The sequence below is a fragment of the Amblyomma americanum genome, chromosome 6, assembly GCF_052857255.1.
Source record: "Amblyomma americanum isolate KBUSLIRL-KWMA chromosome 6, ASM5285725v1, whole genome shotgun sequence".
NCBI classification, from domain to species: Eukaryota; Metazoa; Arthropoda; class Arachnida; order Ixodida; family Ixodidae; genus Amblyomma; species Amblyomma americanum.
In genome coordinates this window covers 52,953,609-52,971,666 of record NC_135502.1, presented here as the reverse complement: position 1 = coordinate 52,971,666, position 18,058 = coordinate 52,953,609, and the positions used below count along the sequence as shown (strand labels likewise).

General features: G+C 49.9%; 2 protein-coding genes across 2 annotated transcripts in view; one reads left to right on the top strand and one right to left on the bottom strand.

Moving 5' to 3' along the window:
* Positions 1-14,302, bottom strand: part of Polr2H (DNA-directed RNA polymerases I, II, and III subunit Rpb8) — a gene marked incomplete in the record, with an annotated part of 87,254 nt that extends 72,952 nt beyond the window's left edge. The window contains 1 exon segment of the mRNA XM_077626846.1: positions 14,206-14,302. Coding sequence (XP_077482972.1) covers positions 14,206-14,278 — 73 coding nt within the window.
* Positions 1-18,058, top strand: part of Epp (Ecdysteroid phosphate phosphatase) — a 64,199-nt gene that overhangs the window by 11,810 nt on the left and 34,331 nt on the right. The window contains 2 exon segments of the mRNA XM_077626842.1: positions 15,096-15,149; positions 15,717-15,903. Of these exon segments, the coding sequence (XP_077482968.1) occupies positions 15,096-15,149; positions 15,717-15,903 (241 nt within the window).

Below are 18,058 nucleotides of genomic sequence, written 5' to 3'. Positions count from 1 at the left end.
GGCCCTTTTGATATGGTCGAACATTAAAAAGCTGATTTTGTTCACTGCTGTGATTACTACAGGACGCCGCGGACCATGACCCATTGTTACCAACTGCTCTTTTTTTTTGTATCTATACCATACTAAAGTTTGACTGGCTGCGCAGCGCTTTATTACACTCCGCTCCGTTGCAAACAGCAGTGGTAAGCGATAACCCTCGAATAAAATGCGCGACTGAGGAACTGAAATTCGCTCCTTATGATGCAGTTAAACACGATAATGAAACCAATACCGTTTATTTTTTGTATATTTTCCAAAGAATAACAAAACGTGAAATACGGCAACCCGAATAATAACGAGGCGTGAAATACGTCAACTTCCCTCACTGAAGGCTCACAACTTCATACTGATTTCATTTGCCATTGTTGAGCCAACGTATCTACCCAACGTATTTACGATTGTTCAGCCAATATTTCAGGCACACTTCTGTATATTGTTCAAATGCAATGTTTTGCACCTATTTACGGTTGTTTGACCGTGTTTGAACAGTCTGGAAGTTCCAATTTCTTCAGCAAAGCAGATAATAATAAAAAAATGTGAGCGCGTTTCCCAAGGCTCATGGTGGCTGGCGGCACTTGCCAAGCTACCTGGCCTTGCCAACACCACGGTTCACAAGCTCACTGCAAGTGACACGCATCCACACACAGTGCCCAACAACACACGCGAGGAAGCACAGAAAGACACGTCGCAAGCGCCGACTCAGAGCCGAAGTATTTTACCGTGTGGGCAAGCCATGCCCATTACTACAGACGCAACGCCCTGAGAGAACCCACCAGTAATACACCCAGCCTATTTTGACGTCACTTGCATTTCGCCCGCAACAATCCCCATCAGCTGCATGAAAACCGGCTCATTAAAGCGAGCACTACAGGCTACGAAACGTACGCGCTGTAAAAACAAATACGCCTCTACGGGAGTAAAAAAAGAGAGTAAGCTGTCCCCTAGCGCACTCCCTCTTATAAAAGGGAGTGCTCTAGAGTACAGCTTACTCTCTTTTTACTCCTTTATGCTTGGAGTGCAGTAGCACGACTGGATGACGCTGTACAGAGTCGGGCTGCATGCATAACAAGAGCTATACGAGCCGTATACTATACATGTACAGTGAGCGCGCGCTTTCTCCGAAGCCACGCCCTTGTCGTCACGCGTAGCGACCGAAGGAGGCATCCCAGTTAATGAACGCAGTAGCTGCGTGCGATAAAGAAAAATTACCCCCCCCCCCCCTTCACCCCTACCGGCCGGATCGGTTATCTCACGATTGCTCAATACCTACCGCTGGTGCTTGTCACCGCCAGCGGTCGGGAGAAAAATCTCTCGCCCTCTTGCAATCATCGATCGCCGACGCAGAGCGACAGGGACGCCGTCGTCGTCGCCGCACCGCCCCCCCCCCCCCCCCCCCCCCCTTCGCGAAGGCAGCGCGCATTTAAGCGCTCAGAACGGACAGCGCCGATAGCGACCGGGCGGAGGATTAATTACGGCGGCCGTTCCCAGAACTATACCTGGGAGAGGTACACGTGCAATATCTGCCGCTCTCTCCAGAGCAAGCGGTTGCGTACGCACGCGCTTGCAACTCGAGCCGGCGAGGCACCGGAATAGGCGGGGGGCCAACATTGATCGAAACACGCCAATACTGATCCGGACTCGTCGGGACGAATTATAGAGGCTCCACTCGAAAAGCAAGAACGCAAGAGCTGTCAGAAAGCGAAAAAAAAAATCTAATCAATAACACCGGGGCAGACAACAGGAATGCATATATATCTCCTCTGTTCTCAATGCAGCTGCAATTAAAGCCTATTCTATGGAGGCCACGTTATTCTCTTGGACAACATAAGACAGCCAGCCAAGTATACGTATTGTACGCTCAAGAAGACACCGGTGCTCTTTACAGCAATCAAAGGTGGGACAGCAATAAAGAGCACCCATGTTACCCAGCTTAACCGGGTGAGCTTGGTCGTAGGAACGAAAAAATAAAAAGTGCCGGCATGAAAAAGTAAATACGTAGATAGGTAATGTATTGCAGCGTTCAAATATATTCCGGCGATAAAACCGCGGCGGCTGCGTTTTCATGGAGGCAAAACGCTAAGGCGCCCGTGTGACGTGCAATGTCGGTGCACGTTAAAGATCCCCAGGTGGTCGAAATTATTCCGGAGCACTCAACTACGGCACCTCTTTCGTCCTTTCTTCTTTCACTCCCTCCTTTATCCCTTCCCTTACGGCGCGGTTCAGGTGTCCAACGATATAGGAGACAGATACTGCGCCATTTCCTTTCCCCAAAAACCAATTATTATTATTATAGATATAACTCGTGCGCGAGTCTGTCGTCGCGTAAGCCTGAAATCATGATGCAGTTAGGTGGGCGGATGAGATCAAGAAGTTTGCGGGGATACGCTGGTCGCAGCTGGCAAAGCACAGGATAAATTGGAGAGACATAGGAGAGGCATTTGCCCTGCAGTGGGTGCAGTGATGATGATGACGATGATGGTGGTGGCGGTGTGTGTGTGTGTCGACTTTCAAGACACGCTATGGCCGACGACCCTTCTCTGTTACAGAGCGAAAAGAATGCAGACATACGAAAATGGGACGCAACGGCGTTTGTTCGTTCATTCAATTCATGCACATTTTTAATTCGAAGACTTGCCATATGGCGTAGGCTGAGACTAACTGCATACATGTAACAGGTGGCCGCGGAGGGTAATTGCGGAATATCCCACGCTGCCCACTCATTGGCATCGTTGAAGGGCACCATTATTCTGCGCAGAAGAAACCGTGTTCCGTAACGTTGCGTTTCGACCGCCAAAAAATCGGTACATCATCACAACAACAAACAAGTTATAAAGAGCACGGAGCTTTTCCAGCATGACTCATCGAATAACTGCCTATAATGAGAATGTTATGCGTTTCTGTTTGTTATTCCTATCAGAAAGAGGAAGACCTTTCGAACCCACTCGTAAACGTCTCGAAGGCCAATGCCACCTGCGGCACAAAGGCCACAGGAAGCGCTCGCGTTAATGACACGGGTTTTTTTCTTCTTCTACGAACCACCTTTTATGACTGTTCCTTAACTTTTTTTTTTTGGCGGCCACGCCGTTTAACCTTTCACAAGCCACTTTTTCTTTACAGCCTATATAGAATGAGGCACCGGAGCGGAAACTGTCCGCGCGAAGCGACGAATATTTGGTCGTACATCACCGCCAGCGACCCGTCGGCATCCGCTCTCCGAGACGCGCACATCTGAATGACACGCGGCTTGTATACCTGCCCGCCGTTGCAACCCCCGCCCTTCCTTCCGCCGCCGGGGTGGAAGCTCTGCCTGAAGTTACATACTTCACTCGAGACAGGATACACACCCGCTTAGCACTAGAATCTGCTCCGAACGGGCGGGAGGCCCACCCTCGGCGATGTCTGTAACACTGGCACAAAAAGGAAGCGCTAATTAACGCGACGCCGCGTACGACAGGCGCATGTTCCAGGCTGGCCTCCTTTACAAAAAATTTCTTTAGGCAGTCTATAGACTGTCCATAGACTTCTGTCGATAAAGTCTATACACCCTCTATAGACAAACCCTAGATAACAGTCTATAGGACAAACCCTATAGACAGTCTATAGACAATCTATAGAACTATGGCCATGCACTTTTGCTACTTTCTTCTATAGACAGTCTATAGACTATGAATAGACAAAAATAATTATAGGAAGGCAAACGAGGCTGTAAGAAGTCTACAGACTGTCTATAGGCCATTTTTGTAAGGGCTGCCACTGCAGGTCTCGAAGAACAAGCCGTAGTAGACAAAGTGCTCGTTTTCGTTCACAGCAATGTCGAATGACGTGCTCGGTGTTACGTTCCAGTAGGCAGTAGAAAGTGCTACCACAGTGCCTAACATGCACCGCCACCGCAACCGCCAATGGGCATGGGCACTGGCGACTAGCGGTCGCGATATACGGTAGCGGTGAACGGGAGCTCTACGATAAAACTTTCTCGAGTGATTTTTAGCCTAACGTTAGTGCACATCGCTACCGTGAGGCGCTATCTGCGCACGTGCCGCCGGCCCAAGCACAGCTCCTTGCAAGCAATAGGTAACGGTAGTGGTGGCGCGGCAAGCTAAAACATTATGCCTGCGCATGCGCAAAGCACATGAGCGCGCGAGCGCCTGACGGCAAAGGTGACGACAACAGCATACGCTAAAGCTACGCCAAAACTCACGTCTTACCGTCGCTGTCGGCCATCGTAATGCGAATGCTGAGAAGAACTTTGGAGAAATCAGCAAAAGGAAAAAAAAATCCGGAATGCCAATTGAAATTCGCGGCTTAGATTTGAGAGCAATTTTATGGCTGAAAATTCCTAGAAAACGAAAACACACACACACACACACACACACACACACACACATTACAAAGCACTTTAATGATTTCGCATTCTCACATGTAAGCAGCCTTGTACGGAATTTTAAAACATATACTGCAAATGGTGTACCCTATCTTTCAATTGGCTCTAGCATGCTCATTTCCGATTGGTTAGTAAAAATCAAGACCTACTGAACTACAGACCTGCACACTTGGCGGGGTCCTATGGGACTGCGTGCGCCAACTTTCGTTAACTTTTTGGCCGTTGAGGGCGCTCAGTTGACATGTTTGTCGTGATCATCAACATCGTCTGCTTTTCACAAATGACTTCTCTCACTGCCTGCCTGTATATTTGTCCTGTCTTATTATTTTGAAACCTAGTAATGAACGATGCAAATATCACATTTCTTCAAATCCTAGCGGTGAATATTGTGTTCGCGCGCATGCATGCGTGACACTTTCTAGCATCTTTGCTAACGCAATGGATGAATGATGAATACACAAAACGTAGACAAATGACAAAACTATTACAACCTTGAAGTAAAATGACCGACGCCATCTTGCTCAACGGGTTAATTGTAGTGCCACGCCGCCCGTAGCTGCCCTTCCCTAGCGGCAAAAGGCATGAACTAGAAGGTGCGCGCTGGAGCAGTGCCAAGTGTGCAGGTCTCTAGTTCAGTAGTTCTTGGCAAAAATCTCCGTAGAATGCTAGGCAAGCTTATTTAAGGAGGCTTTTTGGCGCCAGAAGGGGAGACTCAACTCGGCTCTTGGTGGAGTGACGGACGAGAAAGCGCATCAAGCTGAAGCTTGGCGTTGGCCCCGGTCCGAAGAACGAGGAGCCTCTACACTTTGCGCTATAGTCAGGACAGTCAGGCTGACAGGGTTTCGTAAGGAGCAGGCTCTGGACTGATGTTCCTGATCGCTCTGTATGACAGCGGCCACCCTGGTCGATTAGTAAACAAGCTGTAAATAAACCAAGAACGTCTACGCCCCTCTATTGCAATGCCCCGCGGACAGCCGAACGCCAGTCCCCAGCGAGGAATGATACTGCGGGGCAACACAACGCGTCACTAGATAACTAGAGCCCTTCGTTTCCAGGTTTTATTGTTTTTTTCAGGAATTCCGGGGGCAGAAATCAGGCGATATTTTTCAAGGTTAAATTCGGGTGAAAATCGGGTCATTCAGAAAAAAAAAACCTACATAGTTCGCGTTTTTTCCAGTAATTTTTTGCACCGCAAGACAGTTCACTAGAGCAGTTTGTTTCCCTGCTTGACCAAAAGGGCCCCATTTTTTTCCTCATTATTTCACAAACATACAAAAACTTTAACAATTGTTTTTCTTTTCCTGATCTATTACAAATAATTCGCTAAGTACTTTACCAATCTCCTATGGAGCACAGCCGCGTCTGAACAAGACCGGCCTGCATTTACTTGTAAGGTGCCACAACATTCAACATCAAAGCGAAGATTTTAAGCGCGCAAAGTCCTTGGCTCAAAACGTCATTCGTGTGGGTAGCGCTACATGAGGCGATTCAGAAAAGACATCTGGTCGGTAACCATGTTTTGACCTATCGCTTCTAGATCAATTTTTTTTCAAACTTATCCTGAAATAACACGAGCGTTAAGAGGGGTCTGAGAACCCTACTTGACCTAAGACATCCCTCTGAGATAAGCACTAGATATCCATAAATATTCTTGGGGTGTTATTCAGCTTAGTGAACTGGAAAACGAACATATTCCAGAAGGCTCATTTTCGGGGACAAATCGGGTTTAACCAGACCTTTAGGCAATATGTTCGGGCTGCAAGAATAAGGTAAAAACGGGTTTAACTCGAAAACTAGGGGCCTATAACGAACTCCGTCCTTGAAAATTCGAGCGCAGCAACGTTCGCTCTGGATCGCAAAGGAAATTCGATATTCCTCGGCAGCGACTCCGCGGGCGCGTTCAGAACGACCGAGTGTAGGAGAACTCAGTCGGCTCGACCTAACACCAACGAGTGCAATGCAGTACTGTTTGTCAACAAACAACCAGAGCGAAACACACATACAAACGCGGAGGAGGAACGAGTTGGTACGCTGAACAATCAACAACCCTGCGATGGAAAAGTGAAAACGAAAATGAAAAGCTCCACATCCCTTCGAAGCGGAAGCGAACACACGGCGATAACAACGACGAAAAGTGTCGCAGAAAAAGCGACAGAAGGGGGAAGCGTAAAAAGGGGGTGGGGGTTGTGCAAAAAAGTCCTATCGGGCAGCCAAGTGTGTGCTGTTGCCAGGCGACCGTGCCGAGTCCGGCGCGGCGCGAAAGGATGGAGAGGCAGGAAAATGCGGAGGAGCGCGGAAAAAGGAGAAAGGTGGGAATAGAGAGAGACAGAGAGAGCAGCAACACGACTGCGCATGCGTCACCCAGTCCCGAGATGCGCCGCGCGCCGCTACCACTGCATTTCAAGTTCAAGGTCAAGGCGCAAACAAAATACGCGCCGCCGCAGCCGCCGAGCCGCCTGCTGCCTTCCCTCCGCGGACCGCTGCCAACGCCGCTGACGTCAATAACGGAGAGGAAGAGAAAAGTAGAAGGAAAGGGTCGGCCTCGCTCTCGCTGAATCTCCAGCGCGCGATGCAAGCGCCCCCTCCACCCGCCCGCACGCCAGATACACATGACCGCTGCAGCAGCAGCGCGGGCGGATGCGGCCGCTGAGAGAGGAAATATAAAAGTACAGATGCAATCAAAGAGAACGCGAGGGGGAAATGCAATAAAGCACTTTCTCTTTCGTCGGCGGACAGGCGATGCCGCATAGCCGCACGTACGATTCTAAAACCAACCGACAGCTGCCGCCAGCATTGTCACTCGGGCTAGCGCATGCCAGTTCTCGCGCAGGTCGATACGATTAGTAACCCGTCGGGGATGAACCAACTGACGGCACGGCATAAACACATCGATCATTACAAGCGAACACATGCGCGGCTCTGCCGGGACTAGGTAGGCCTGGAGCCGCTTTTTACGCTGGAAATGCACACGCTGTCTTCAAATAAGACGCGACGAGCAAAAGCTCTCCTTCAAGCGAGTTGTCCAATTTACGTTCATCAACCCGAGTTTCGTGCAGTGACCTTACAGGAAAGAACCTGGACGAACATAACGACAAAGGGGACGCGAGCCTGCGTAGCAATAGAACCGAAAGTGCTGCCCCCGGGGACTAATGCGAGGCTTGGGCCATCTGGTGGCGACCTTCCCAAGCTGCCGGAGCGTTTTCGACGGTGCGCAGGCAAGCGAGGCCTCGCTCGTGTTTGCGCAAGGTGTGGCGAATGCCGACCACACCTCTACGGCTCTACCGTTGCATCCTCTCAGCTGAGACTGTCCTGAGCGGCTGATCGAACATCGCGCGTCAGGATATTGATCACTGGATTTACGGAGCGCCACAGCCACTGTAACCACCGTGGCGGGCACATCGCGCTGCAAATGTTTTGTCGAAGCGTGTTGAATTGTGAAGCCCTTTTCCGAAGTGTATTCGCTTGTTTCCTTCGGGTGTGAGCACCTTTGTAAATGGCCCCACTACTAGCCGCCGGCTATGGGGATCCATTTTGGGCATTTTTTGTGCGCGTGCGGGGATCAATAATATTAAATCAGATACAAAGCATCAGCTTGCACAGAGTGCACTCACTGAAAAAAAAATTGCCAGAATGAAGCGCTTAAAACAGCAAAAAAAAAAAAGAAGCTCTCGCGCACGAACCCTTCACGGTCGGTGCACAATGGAGTGAACAGAGCTGCTTACGCTATACACCAGCTATGCTCGCAGGCCCTTCGATAACAGGACAGCTCATCGCTGTGTTGTTGCCCCAGCGAGGACGCGAGCACTCGTTTGCACCGCGACGGGAAAACGAACACATCTTAGCGAAGCGCGCGTGCACCGTCAAAACGGCTCCCGATAACGGTACAAAGCTTCGTAGGCTGTGCCGTCACTCACACACGCTTCAGCCTTTTCAGCAGCAGAAAAAAAAAAAATAAACGCGCTAGCTTCCACACCGACCAGCTCCGAAGAAGAGTGCAGTAGCGGCTTTCGACCGAGCCAGCAGGAATGCCTCCAGCCGGCATATTGAAACGTCGAGACGTTCGCCGCCACAGCAGAAAGGGGTGAGCGAAACAAATGATTTTGCCTATCGCGGGATGTGCTGAAAAAGGAATGTTTTAAAAAAAAAAACTAGACGCGTTTCGATGCACCGTTTACAAAGCGAATGAATGAACGGCTGGCCTGTATAGGTGAATGTCTGTAGGCCGAACATGATCTCATAGGCTCCATGAGTGAGTCCAAGCATAGCTCCTACATAGACGTCGGAGCAGGTTGCGATAAGCGGATTAATAGGAAAACGCGCAGGTTTCTGCCGTGCCTTTGGTCCCTGATATGGCGGACACTATGACGTCGGTGAAACTCATCTATACGGAAGAGAATTCTTTGCTAGCGTGCAGTTAACAATTACCAGCCATCACCGAGAAGCGGAGTTTTCCTCATCATAAGTGTAGCTGTCCTCTGTACACGTCACAGTTTTCACGCATATTAAATTAGGTCTTCGAATGCTAACTAGCAGCTATTTTCTCATATCACGCGTACCAGTACGCAATATACTGCACCTAAGGCAGGAAGACATGACTACGAACAGCTTTCGCAATTGACAAACCAGGAGGTGCGTCCCAATAAAAAATACCGGGTCGAACTCGCCCGAAACAATTGGCACACTTTGTAATTTCATACGCAAGTTAGAAACGATGCGCCGCTTTTCTAGAGAACAGAAATTCGGGAACGCGAGAAGACCGCGCCGCGATTTTTTTTTTTTTCCAAGGATTCCATGCGCCGGCGCCGAGAACCGGATGCGGTACCAATAACACACACACACGCAGCAGGAAAAACACCGTCCACGGCACGTACACCAGCGAGCTTTTTTTTTTATTCATTCTTTTAACGGCCTAACGCAGGTTTACATCTCATCTCGCAAGCATCGCGCGATTTCCTCCTGCGCGCGGCCGCTAGCTTCCTCCGACATGTGGCAGTATAGGAGTACCTGTTCATTTCATTAGCCAACCAAGGAGCGCGCTCATCCTGCAAGCCTCAAACTTTCCACCACTACCTCTTCTTTCCAGCAAGCTGACCGACCGTTTCGCCACTATCACGTGACCACAGCTGCCAATGTCGACAGAGAGAGAGGAGCGGCACAGGAGGTTGCACGGGATGGCCGCCGCAAAGGCACCACCGCCAGCGCAACGACGCAATCGGAAGGTTGCACACGCACACAGAAAAGATGCTGCTGCAACCTTGGCCTCTGTGCAATACCACGGCCCCCTGGCCTGCCCAGGGAGGGGACGCCCTGTTAGTCCTGGCCATTCAATATGGCCGACAGTTGGCAGGGTGCCGGCCGGGAGAAGAGAGAGAAAAAAGAAAGACGTCACGATGGGGGAGGAGCCTGAAAAACGGAAGAGGGCGGCGCTCTGAGTGAGGGCTACCTGAGGCGTTGACCACACTGTGGCGTTGATTAACCACAACGCAAGCGTCCGCGAGAAGCACCCCCCCCCCCCCCCACCTCCGCCCCTGTTGAGTTTCCAAACAGGAGCACGTGACAAACCCGCATGTTTTGTTTACGCCGAAAGACGAGATATCAACACCGGGGGGCGCAGGAACGGGTTGAGCAAGAGGAGGGTGAGACGTCGTGACAAGCAAGAAATGAATGACCCGCCATCGGCCAAGAAAAAAAACAAAAAGGGCTTCTCACGTCAACAATACCGCCGACCTGCACGAGTCTGCACAGCCGGTTGTGGCGGCTGGCGATCGAAGTCTAACGACTGGCTTCTGAAAACTCCGGAAACCGAGACCGGCAACGGATATATCTTGTCCGCCTACAGAGACTGCCAGATTAACATTTTTTTTTTTGGTCCGCAATGCACTTACCCTGAGATCACGAAAACGTATGACGTATACTGTATACGTAATACAGCCGTGAGCAAGTCTCCAGGAGGAGAAAAATGCAAGCTACACGAAGTTCCAGTCATTTCGGGCGCTGTGGCAAGCACCCTCAAGATCCCTGCAACCGTATTGAAGGGCACGACGAAAGATTAATGAATGAATGAATGAATGAATGAATGAATGAATGAATGAATGAATGAATGAATGAATGAATGAATGGAGCTGTTTATTTAGACAGGGAGGCTCAAGGCCGTTTGTTGGGGAATTGAAAATTAGCGGTCTAATAATAGATACATGAAGGGACGGCATGGGTGGTCTGAAATGCGAAGCGGAGAACGTAATATAATTTCCGAAAAAAATTGGAACAGTTTCTAACGGCCGACTCTCGCCCTGCCTCCTTTCCTGCCATAAATTTTCTCTCTCTCTCTCTTGTTCATTTATTCGGCGCTCAGTCCCAGCAACTGCCGCCTGTGCGCCGAGCGCGCCAAGTCGTCCCTGCGTCTCTCCCTCTCACCCTTTCGATTTTTTCTTTATTTTCGCCTCCAGCGTCAAGAAAATGACACGCTCACGATCGCGCAGAATGCGCTCGCTAGGTCGCCTTCTCCGCGCGGGTGGACTGAAAAAAAAAAAAAAGAAAGCGCCGAATCCGAAATGATAACCACAAGCACCTTGTTCTTTCTTTAGCCATTGTTGGGGAACAGACACATACGGCAGCGGCGACTACAAACAGCGAAAGGCGGCCACACAGCCAGCGCGCGCGCGCGCGGCAGGCAGCGGCGGGAATGGTGGAAAAAAAAATTATAGAAAAAAGAGACAGCGCCGCGCGAGCGGTTGCGCTCCGCAGCCAGGCAGCGGTATGAATGAGGAGACGAACTTGACCTTGAAAGGCGGTTGGTGGAGGGACGGAGCGACCGAAGGGAAAGCAGTAAGAAAAAAAATAATAAAAGCGCGACCGATTTGGCGATGCTCCTGGAGAGACAGGGACGGGCACACTGGGTATCGAGGAAAGAGAGCGGCAGAAGGAAGGAAAAAAAAAATCGATTCTCGTTGACGACGGCGAAAGTTTTCACGCTATGCGCACGTATCACCGCTTCTCGAATCCCATCTCCGTTCTCTAGCCCTAAGGGGAGAGAGTGAGAGAGAATGAGTGAAAGAGATTCCGAAGAGAGGCAGTAGGCGTTCTGTCACTAAGGGCTCGTGCAGGAACGTTCGTCAGGTGGGTCCGCTACCGACTGCAGGAAGTACGAGGACGAAAAAAATAAACAAAACCGAGCCCGACAGATACTTTCGACGTGGCAAAGCCTGTGCCTACTGTTGTCGTATGGAAATATTTCAAAGAGGCTCCCGAGTGCATTGAAGTCTTAAATATGGTGCTAATAGAAGAGGAAAGTAAGAAATGTGGGTGACGTGGAACTTTCAAGCGAAGCCAAGTATGCAGCGTGCGCAAAAGCAGGTGCAGCTAACGAGATTACAAGAGCCCAGAGCGGACAGCGCGGAAAAATAAAAGAAAAAAATGCGAAGAAAGCGGCACGCCACAGAAAAACGGCAAGGTGGTCAAACAGAACGCCCCGCAAGTGGCTTGCACCACGCATCGAGCTGTTCCCTTCAAAGGCATCCCGTGCAGGCAGGGGCGGTTAGATAATCGAAAGAGGGTCCGCACGCCTCTGCCTTTTTTTTTTTTTTCACGCTTGTTGTTTGAAGCGCCGTGATTCATTCCGCGCGCCCCGGGCTCGCAAGAAGGCAGTTGCTGCCGCTCGCTTGCCCTGCTGCACAAGCGCGCTACGTGGACAGAGCGGAGCGCGCTGCACCTGACGTCGACGAGCGCATACGCGAGGAGTCTTGTTCCCGATAGCGCTTATCGCCGATAGCGCTTATCCTCCTCCGGCTGAGGAGGAGCAAAGCAGGAAATAAACACACGCAGGTTTAAATCAGCGTGGTTGGGCTACATCTCGCCGCGTGCGCTCCCAAAAGACGCGTTGCAATAATCTCGCAGAACACGCATCGCCGCCGAAATGAATCACACTAGCGATTTTTTTTTTTTTTTTCAGAAACAAAACGCGGTTCAACCATGCATGCCCTTGGAAGCAAAGTAGCGAGAATGCTGTTTCTTTTCCTTAACCCTTTCAAATCATCACAGCGAGCGGCCAATAGAGATGAAAAAAAAAAAACCTCACCTCACAGTACGGTGCCGAACCATGGCTGTCATCGTGCGGGCTTGAGGGCCCGCGGGGCCGCCCTCCGAGGCGAGGACTCGAGTCCGAACTAACTGCGTCATTCCTTGAAGACTCGCGCGCCGAGCGGAGTTTTCCGACGGAGCTTGGGCGACTGAGAATGCGCCGTATCATTGGGGCAGCAGCCCTCCTCCTCCGCTTCCCAGCAGCGCGCTCGCGCGGTATCCTCCTCTTCCCCCTACCTCTCCTCCCTCGCGCGGGCGCGCTCGTGTCGTCACCGGGAAAACACTTCGTGCCGCCCTCCCCGGGCCGCAACGCTTACGTAACGTTCTTTTCTTCCTTCCCCCTACTCTCTCTCCGCACGCGCGCACCGCCACGAAATAGTACTCTCACTCCGCTTTCTACATCTTTTATTCTTACGCTCTCGCCCCTTTCACTGGCGACACCCTCGTGCACCGCCTTCTCTTTTACTCTCACTTTTCCTTTCAATGTCTGCAAACATTCGGCTTGTCAGAAAATGCGCACAGGTCGACCGATTGACTTATTCGTCAAGATACACCTGCCACCCTCCCCCAGAATTTTTTTTTTATTTATGGTACGCACGCGCGCTTCCTTGCTCAGTGCTGGCTAAAGATGGCGAACGCGGCTTCCCATTGGACGGTGCTCACATGAGCGCCTGCTGCTGCAGAAGGGTGCCAACAGCATCAGCTGATGCAGGTCCACAACAAACAAGTGCTCAGACTGCAGGCCCGCGTGACAGGCCCATGGCGCATGCGCGTACCGCACGTTGAGCGCCTGCCAACCGGGCGCGCGCAGCAAAATAACAAAAGCGCCGCGCTCTGCTGCGATGTTTACAAAAAGCTCCACGAATCCATCAGGCGCAGGCGCTAGAATACCGGTCAACCCGTGAAAAATAAACAAGGCCGACACAGGAGGCAAAACGGAGAGAAGACAATATCTGCAAACGTTGGTGGCGAAGTGTGTTCCTTTCTCTCCACATAGATATAGCAAGCGGTGCAATCGATAGGAATGAGGCGCGTCCACCTTTATCACGAGCGTGCTAGATTATCAGAACGTTTATCACCAAAATGTAAGTGCTTTCGAGACACCACATAAAGGCTGTCATGTAAGGAACACAAGCGTTTGGTATCATGCCGGCGGGGTGGCGTGTCCTTAGCGCAAACGCTCTCAAAATCAAACACGCTCAATACCCTCGCACATACGTTAGTTTTCTTTCTACAGAAACAACATAATCAGCGTGAAGGAAGCATGGCATGCACGTTTGCATTAAACACGGCGCAAATTGCGACTACGGGCGAGCGCTGCCCGCACTGCAGCATTGGTTTCGTTTCGTGCAGGCCTCAGAGTTATTTTACCGGCATGCCGCGAAGCAAAGCGCAAGGGACGTGTGCGTGAACTGCGCATTTGATGTCCAGCGCATGGCCGAAATGCGCGAGATGCGTGCTTTGCAATGGGGGCAGTTCGAAACTATTTGATCAGATGCTCGCGCAACCACATTTACAGGAAGCTTGCTGCAAGTTACACACAAAAATAACGACAAGAAGCAGATATACATCGCCAGCGTCATTCATTTGCCGGCGTGGAGAGCACATGGTGTGGGTGGAAGGAAATACTCCCTGACATATCAAAGCAACGGTACTGCGAGGGAATGACTGTCTACTCACGTGTGTTGACGTAAAAGCTGAGATCTTACCTCTGTCAAATTTCTTGCCTTCAGGATCAATATCTTTCACGTCGAAAATATCCTCGAATAAAACGCCCGCCATTTTGAATGCACTGGCGCCTCTCACGGATGTTTACTTGAAACACGTGAGATATCAATAAACGTTATGTACTCAAACCATGTTGTTTTTAATATTTCAACTGATTTATTTTAAAATATTTTGGAGCAAATTTTAAATTTTACTTTGTGTCTAAAGACACACTCGACAACAGGAAACGGAAGTGGGTTCAAGTAGCCGATACAAAAAAACAAAATGGCTTGAGCTTTTTCGTTTTATTGCGGTTCTGCTAGGGCGTTATCGTCTCTGTTTCTAATTAAGTTTTTGTTGCAGCCGCTATGAGCTCGTGTGCCGTCGTTTAGTGCGTTGTGAAGTGCGCTGTGCACCACCGAACAGCGATTGTTCCACGCCCCGAGACAATGTGACAGCGCCGAATGGCTGCCCCTCCTCCACGCCGAAATGTCAGCAGTAGGCCGCACAAGCAGCACCTGTCCCCTCTTCAGGTTCTGCTGCAAATGGGGTTCCCCAAGCACAGAGCGTGAGTCCCGGCCCGTCATGTTGCGAGCGTCAATCACCGGACGGAGTCGCTGGCGCGATCGGTACCCATTCTGATTATAAGTCACCGGAGGCGCACGACGAGTCAAGGACCTGTGATCGTGCGCCTGTGTGACTAACTGGAGCGCTCCCGTTTGTGCCTAAGTAGACGCGCTTTTGAGAGGAAGCTCGTTGTATAACGCTTCCTCAGTCCTTGAACTCTGGTTTTCCAAGCGCGCAATGTCTCGTTTCCTGCGCGAGTGGTGCTTCTTACTAGCGTTGATTCATCGGTTTCTGTTTGCAATTTTTTTTCTCTTTCTGGTTTCAGCGAGAAGGCTCTTGCGGCAACAGGGGACAGAGGAGTGCAGCTAGCGGCCGATTGGTAATGCATATTTTTTGAGTGTCGTTTTCAATGTAGCGTAGGATCTGTGGAGAACAGCAGCAGTGTTCTTAGTAGCCTTAGCGGGTCCAGACCAGTTTTCTGGTGCAAAAATGAATGAACCAATAAAATCGCATCTGTTGGAAAGCTTCGCCTCTAAATGTGCTCATTACGGCGTTATTGCAAAAAGGCGCGAAATAATTTGTTGCACCGGAAGTAATAATGCTTAAAGGTTTGGCAGTTCAGTGTCTTCCACTGTCAAGTGCCGTCTGTCATGTGGCTGTGAAGCTGTGAACATTATTCTAATTCTTACACCACGCCCAAATTTTGCATTCGTGAAAGAAGGACATGTTTGCTAATGCAGGGTTTGGAAGTAAGTTTCTTAGCTATTCAGACATGTTGCCATTCCAGATCATTTGCCATCAAGTGCAGAAGGAAGCTTGCCAACAGTTTCCACAAAGCTTCATTTCGTTCTTGCCGTTTTCTTGCGCTTTTGCTACTGCATCTTCTATGTATTGCATAGATGGTACAGCCGTGTTGAGTATCGTTATCACTCTCCTCCCTCGTCAGGCTTTTAGCTCACGTCAATGACCCCACCTTGGACGACAGCACGCCTAGAGAGTACATTCTTTATCTTTGTCCGGTGGGACCACTCCTGGAGCAGCTACAGAAGTTCTCCCTCCAGTCCATGCTGCAATGCGGCCGCAATGGCGCCCACAACTACCTGCCCCACATCACACTCTGCTCTTTTTTTCAGGTGACTGCCTTTCTGTTATTGTGCAGTTCCTGATGCAAGGCTAGCAATCTGCAGTGTCTAGAATGTTGTTGTTGTTGTTAATGGCTAATTATTAATAAAATAACAATGGAAGGAAAAGATGTCGCTAGCCGCGGCATCTGTCATAGAAACCTGAAGCACCTGGGCTGCAATCTAGAATGAGTAATGACATGTTTAGGGGCCATCAGTCAGTTCTTTTTACGAGATACTGCTAATAAAACTCAATACCAATACTGACTAATCGCAGAAAAAAAAGTGCTAAACCTGAATGACTTAACTCTATTCATGTCTAGCACATGTATTGTGTTCGTACATGATCTCCAGTGTTTCAGGGTGCAGAAAGACCAATATATATACTCAGAAAAATTGTTGTCTATCAGTTTCAGTACTTGTGTTCATATGCCAGTTTTTGTGTTTATGCGTAAAAATGCACTGGGGTCGACAGCTGTAAGAAAAGTTCTTAGATTTGAAACCATTTAGCTCTGCAAAGGTTGCATTATTGAGGTGTGAAAAAATCGCAGATTACCAGTTCTTCGTTTTATACTTATGGCTAACCCCTTCCACTTCTGATCCCGTTACACCTAAGAATTTTTCCACAGTAGGACACTGCCCAACAATTTTTTATGGGTTGCTCCAAGTTTTTTCATGGGCTATAGCTAGAAGTTGGACTTTTTGATTTCACCGGGAAAAAAAAAAAACTAAATGTCTGCCAAATTCAAGTTTCAAAATTTGATTTTAACCGAAAAAGGTTAGTATCCGTCAATTTCAACGGAAAACAAAACAATAAATGGCCACCAAATTCAAGTTTCAAAACTGGATTTTAACCGAAAAAGGTTAGTATCCATGACGCATTCCACAGTTAGCTGGGTATTGAGGAGAAGGTCAGCTCAGTTGAAAGTGAAAACTAACAAATTAAGGAAGCCGGAGGCATGCTAGAAGAGCGATACCATTGGACACATTTTGAGGTATTGCTCCACAATGTTTAATGCCTCTGTGGATCAGGAGGCTTAACCTCCTCACCAAATGTCTACTGCATAGCGCTGTTAATTTTCATTTGTCACATAGGACAAATTACATACGTTTATCCACTGTAAGGACAATGACACAAAACCTTTCATATACATCACGAAAAATGTGTGAAGAGGAAGAAGGGCATCATCCTATATTTACTGAGGAAAAGAAGAAGTAGCCGCACTGCCATCGCTCAGACCGAGCGCCTGCTGACCTGAACAGACGAGAGACTCGGTCGCCGCCGTGGTTTCGCCGCCACCTCAGCGTTAACCTAAGCCCCCGTTACATTTGGTGGAGGTTTGGTTTAGCATACTCGTATCACCCTGGACCTGCGCAACCGCACGCTGCCGACCCCCGCTATGACCGCTATGCCTGAAGCCGCCCACCGCCAAGCCATGCAGGTTGGCTCACCAGTCCTCTGTTCCCGCTCCCTCCGGCAGCGGCACCCGGCACTCTTCAGCGGTACTGACGATCAAGACGCTGAAGACTGGCTCACATCATACGAGCGGGTGAGCACATATAACAAGTGGGACGATACCACCAAGTTGAACAATGCCATCTTTTATTTGACCAGCGTTGCCAACCTGTGATTTCGAAACCACGAAGCAGACTTCTCCACATGGACTGCTTTCAAGGTGAACCTCACCGAAGTGTTTGGACGTCCTGCTGTGCACAAGCTACACGCCGAACACCGCTTGCGCGAGCGCTCCCAGCAGTCGGGTGAGACGTTCACCAGCTACATTGAAGACGTGGTCAACTTATGCTCGCGCATCAACGCCCAGATGTCCGAGGTGGACAAGATCAAGCATATTCTGAAAGGCATCGAGGATGACGTCTTTCAGATGCTGCTGTGGCGAGATCTCCGCACCGTTGCCGAAGTCGTCAGTCTCTGCCAGAGCTACGACGAGCTGCGCAAGCAGAGGCTCTTCACTCGCCATCACGCAGCAGCGTCTGTCAAGTCGCTTGCCGGCCTGTCGGCAGCACCCAACCACTTGCAACTGTTGGCGCACATCAAAGATTAGATTTTGTATGTAAGGAAGTTGCACGTCAGCTGTCGCTTCTGCCATCCCCTCCACGCAATTGCCATTCCTGGCGCCCGACCTTTGCACTGCCATCAGCGAACAAG